Genomic DNA, 5582 nt, shown 5'->3' on the forward strand with positions numbered 1-5582 from the left:
AAAATCATCTGAGGCCAATCCTTTTTTTAAATGTGGGATAAATCGTAGGAAGAAAACTGGCTTAGAAAAGAAAATCTCTTCTGCACATTTAGATGTTGCTATACGAGCTAAAAGCGAGGCTGTATATTAGGGGTGCAGAGACTGACCAATGGGTCCTGATTTACTTAAATGTGGCTGTTTTCGAATGTCCGCTCTAACCCCTAAATCCCTATATAGAGCGGGGACTATATAGTGAACTCAGTTAACTGTACGTTCGGACAGATGATCACTACTTTTTACTCTGCGTTGGCCATGTAACTCCGCCTCCCTGCACAGTTCCTCGCCATCTTTGTTATTAGTCGCCGCTGTTGGGTAGCGACAGCCTCTGACTACAGCAGGCCGCAGTGACAACAAATCCCATGATGCCTTGCAGGAAGAGCACTAAGCATACTTAGTGTGAGGCATTACATTAGAGTCAATGAGTCGATGCAATCAACTGGTTTTCCTTAGATAGAAAACTTTGAATTAAATTGACTGTATGATCTGGTGAACTGTAAAGTGCCTTGAGATGACATGTTGTGAATTGGCGCTATAGAAATAAACTGGCAAAGCATTCCTGGATATATTTGCTTCTCTAGTGACCAAGGATGATCACTACTATTCAAGGGGCATTGTGGGAAATATCGAGTCCACAGCTTTTTCATCCACAAACCAGGGGTGTCAAACTGGTTCCAGAAAGGGCCGTGTGGCTGCAGGTTTTCTTTCCAACCAAACACTCGCACACCAGACATTCATCTCATCAAGGCATCATGTTCAGATTGGACTCACTTGATGAGATGACTTGAGTCTGGTGTGCTATTGTTTGGTTGGAAAGAAAACCTGCAGCCACACGGCCCTTTCTGGAACCAATTTGACACCCCTGCACTAGACCATCGGCGTCCGCAGACCTTTTTCACAGGGGAACATGCCCAGTTGTGGATCTGCGGTGCCTGGATATTCCTGGGGCGCTGATTTCTTAATTAATTAATTTTCTGCTTTCACAGCGGAGTTAAGAGAGGAGAACACTCAAAATTAAGCCAGTCACAATTGATTGACAGCTTCTCAAAAATGAAGCAGAGACGCTACCGTTTACTGTTAAAAAAAATTAACATCCAGCTCTCCCATCTATCTGGCCACATTATAGGATCATCAGCATCACACCATCATAGGATGGGTCCAAATAGAAATGATAAACACAGACATGTATGTATGTAGAGGTTTTTTTTTTGTTTTTCCTTTTACAGTTGCACATTCCAAGTTTTCAGTTTTGAAGTTCATGTTTGCTGACAGATATTTAATGAAGTTAAATTGTGCCTTCATCACTAGTGGATTAGAGCTATACAGTTAATTTCACAAGTGTGCTAATTTAATTCAGTTTGGTTCAGGTAGATATTTAATAATGCACAAAATAACAATCTGATTGTACAATTAATTTATGACGCTTTATAATAATAAGTGCTATAAAATATTTGCTTGCGTGCTTGAATTGATTATCTGTGCCCATGCTTTTTTAAAATAATTACACAAAAAATTATTTTTTGTGCTGTATTGAGTCAGCTGACGCCGCTGCACTAGACGTTCTGACACTCATCTAAGGTGACGTAATCACTATATAGTTGGACGGCGAGCAGAGATTCAGTGATCAAAGTCCCGGATCGGATATCAACTGATAATAATTTGCTGAGCTGGGCATTCTTCTGATTAGTCTTTTTTTAAATGATATATTTCTAGTCCCTTTGATAATATGTTTGCAGCGCTGATCATGGAGAGCATGCACAGCAGCCAGTGAGTATTTATATCTCTGATAATGTTTTTCTTTTCCAGCTTTTTTATTGTCATCACACTGTCACAAGCAAAGAGCAACGAAATGAACTCTCTGCCTTTCACCCATCCCCTTGGGTAGCAGTGGGCTGCCATTGTGTGGCGTCCGGGGAGCAGTGTGGGGGGGTTGAGGGTCTTGCTCAGGGACCCAGAGTGGCATTCTGTGGATGTGGGGCTTGAATTCAGAAACCTCTGGATTCCAAGCGCAACGCCCTAACCACCAGACCGCCACTCCCTAAACTCCCCCTAATTTGGTACCCCTTTAAAAAATGTCTAGGCCTAACACCGTCACTCTCATGCAAGGTATACGGCTCGATCATTAAACTGTAGTATTGGTATCGACCGACAGGCTCCGCCCAGGTATCGGAACGGAAACTAGATCTGTGCATCTCTAAGGTTAGATGTAAAACCAGTTTTATCCACCAATCTTAGCCTCTGCAAAGCTCGAAACTTTTCATTTCTATTTCAGATCATTATCCCATGAAGTTAAAACCAGTTTGTATTGTTTTGTGGGTATTCAATGTATTATAAATTAAGTTATTTGTGATATAATTGATAGTGTCCTTTAAAGAGAACAGAACTATTAGTCAAAATAAGAAGCGACATGTCAGACTTTTAAAGGTTTGGTGATCGGCCAGAAAACTGCAATCAGTGCACCCCAGACTGCTTTGCTGAAGCTGTCAGGTTCCTTAAGGTTTTACACAAACTTGTAAATGTAAATCATTCAGATTTATGTGGAAAAGCGGGCTGAATGCCACACTATTCAGATTGCTCCTTTCCCTTTGCAAATATATAATTTTATATATACATTTATTACATAAAATCAGAATAAAACACAATGATTGGGCGTTTACCTTCAGGTATGAGCCGTAATACTTGGTAACAAAAGGGCTGTCGCACTGGCTCAGCACCGTGATCTCCTGCTGAATGTCTTCTATCTCATCCTCTGCTTCCTCCAGGTCTATGATCTTAATGGCCACCACCTTCTGCGTACGATTGTCGATGCCTTTGAACACCTCGCCAAAGGAACCCTTCCCAATGCGCTCCAGCTTGGTAAACAGCTCCTCTGGGTCCACTCTGACGTTCTGATTGTTAAGGGGGAGCGGGCGCGGACAAAGCAAGGGGAAGGGAAGGTGGGTTTCAAAGAAATCATAATAAACAGAATGAAAGAAAAGTCGGGAGTGAATCCAAAACAGCCGGTCGGGTGGCATTCTTACAGGATGCATTAATTCACTCATTGCAACTCTTAAGTTTTATGTGAAGAGAAAAACAGAGGAGAGTAAGTGGGGGAAGAGTAATGATTGGATAACATGCAGGTTCAAAATAAAAGTAATAAAATTAAAACAGCTGCTAAGAGTTCCCATGTTTCTCCCTTTAATCCCTGACACATCCTTTAGTAGTTTAATCAATAAATAAATAGCTAAAAACTGTAACTTTGCCTTCAAAGAACAGTATAAATATCCGCCCAGTGTTATATGGGCTATTTTTCTGTAGTATGAACAATATTGTGTGAAATGGAGGAAAAAAACCAATTGAGTTCCACAGGAAGTGAACTAAAATGACTTAACTCTCCAGAGGCTGTTATGTGGAAAACACAAGCGTCTGCGGCAACTAAAAACTTCCTTTTATGACCTCTTTCAAGCAGAGAAAACTCATTAAAGCCAATTGAAGGCAGCTAAAATTAACACTGGAGACTTTTGAAAAGGATAGACCCATAATTCCCTTCTTTTTTCTTTTTACATAAATGCATCAGTTGCATACAAACATTTCCAAAATCAAAATGTCCAATCACATAATACGCTTATAAACTGTGGCTATTTATTTGGCCGTATTTTGGTAGGTTTATTCCACTCTTTGCATTTGCAGATGATTTGAAGATGCTTAAAACATGTTCAGCATGTTTTTACACCCCAAGCCTTTTAATTTATCTGCAACTATCAGTTTTGATCCCATTTAATGTGTTTTTCTGAATAATTTCTTCACTTAGCAGCCTAATTCCTACTTAGATTAAATGGCAAACAGAGTTATACTTTTTTTGTCTTCTCTTTACAATTAAACTCTACTGACCTTCTGCAGTAACAAATGTTTTGTTTGCAAATTGTCATTACAATTCTGGATCTATAATGGTGGCTTAACCTAAGCTCTTAAAAACCAGGATGGTTCCTTTTTCAATAAGGGTGATTTACATGGCTGAATCATTTCCCCAATCTGCCATCAGGTTCTGCAGAAACCAGCTGATAAACCATTTCGCTGAGGTGTATTTGGTCAGTGAAATATCTTTAATATTCAGGTTCTTTAGGACAGGATTTCCTAACCCTGATCTATCACATGTAATCCCAAGACATGTGAATAAATTAGATTTCTTCTGTAAAGTTTTGCAACATAACTCCCTAAATATGCCTCAGAAGTTACATTTTCGTGTCATTTTTAGAAGAAAAAAAACACTTTAGTTTCTCATGGGAATTTCCGAGCTGTGCTTATGTCCTTGAATGCTCCATCTCACTAAGCTGTTTAGGTGCACAGCGTTATTAACCCTACATGGACTCACTGAACAGTTTGTTCTTATAGCGAATAAGTTGGGGAAAAAAGTTCAATGGACATTGAGCTTACCTGCATCCCCGGCAGGTTACCCTGAACGGGAGAATGCGCCATAATGAAGAAGATCGGGTTTGCTCCTCGTCCAGGAACGAAGGGGCTTAGATCGCCCCGGCTGTGGTGCTTTCAAAGCTATTAATCCAGTAGGATTCCTGGCAATCCAAATCTAAAGAGAAGTTTCCGCTGCTTTTAAACAGCGACCCGTCCTTAAAAACACTCTTTATATATTTACATGAACAAAACAGCCCTAAGCAAGGGAGGAAAACACAGCTAACTAACGTCTACTAACGCTGATGCTAGCTGCAAACAAGAAATCCGCAATATTAGCATGCTAACCAACTAGCTAAGCGTTAAATCCAATTTATGACTTCGGAAAGTTGAGCCGCAGTAGTCAGCCGTATCCGCTATAGTTTATTTAGGAGAAAAGGCTATTTATATCGGAGCAGTCCAAGTGTCACTATGTGATCGCACAGCGTCTCGATGCTGTCAGCTAGCAGACATGGTTAGCAGGTTAGCTCCCAGAAGATCCGATAAAACGGTCCCTGCGCGCGCCGCCGCGGAGCGCACTGTGTTTGCATCCGGCAAAAACAAGAGCCGGGCTGCTCCCAGCGCTTTATCTCAGCCCTCTGCACCGCTTAGAAATCTGGCCTCTTATGCAGGGGGTGGTGGTGGGGGGGACAGATCACAGATGTTTTTGTTTTCTCCCTCACTTTCGACCCGTAATCTCGGCCATCTTGTCGGTGCCGTGACGCCGAGCTGGGCGGATCCGGATCCGGATCGGCAGCAACATCCTGACGGCTGGATAAACTCGGTGCTGATGCAAGGCGCTGAGATCCCTGCAGCTTTACAGGAAAGTTGCAAAAGTGACTAAGTCAATCATCCTACTTCTTCTTCCTCTTTAGAGTCAATCATCCTAAATAAAACGAACATCCTATAATACTGCAGCTCTGATAATTATGTATTAAGTATTTTTTTTTTTATCAAAAGTTGTACACTCCATTAAGGAAGAGGATTAGGGCCACTCAAAAATGTTTAAAAGTTAACTGATTTTTAAATTTTATTTCAGTATAATATGAGAAAGCAGTCAGAATTCTAACTTTAATCTCAAAACTCTGACTTTAATCTCAAAACTCTGACTTTAATCTCAA

At 40.9% G+C, this 5582-nt stretch overlaps 1 protein-coding gene across 1 annotated transcript in view; it reads right to left on the minus strand.

Annotated features, from left to right (window-relative positions):
• The window catches only part of stk24 (serine/threonine kinase 24), a 13404-nt gene extending 8193 nt beyond the window's left edge, over nucleotides 1-5211 (minus strand). The window contains exons 1-2 of the mRNA XM_015378861.1: nucleotides 4450-5211; nucleotides 2694-2924 (exon numbers count right to left, since the gene is read on the minus strand). Coding sequence (XP_015234347.1) covers nucleotides 2694-2924; nucleotides 4450-4491 — 273 coding nt within the window. The 5' untranslated portion in view covers nucleotides 4492-5211. The remainder of the gene's footprint in view (nucleotides 1-2693; nucleotides 2925-4449) is intronic.
• Between the last annotated feature and the right edge of the window lie 371 nt (nucleotides 5212-5582).

This window comes from Cyprinodon variegatus, unplaced genomic scaffold (assembly GCF_000732505.1).
Source record: "Cyprinodon variegatus isolate N-32 unplaced genomic scaffold, C_variegatus-1.0 Scaffold9, whole genome shotgun sequence".
NCBI classification, from domain to species: domain Eukaryota; kingdom Metazoa; phylum Chordata; class Actinopteri; order Cyprinodontiformes; family Cyprinodontidae; genus Cyprinodon; species Cyprinodon variegatus.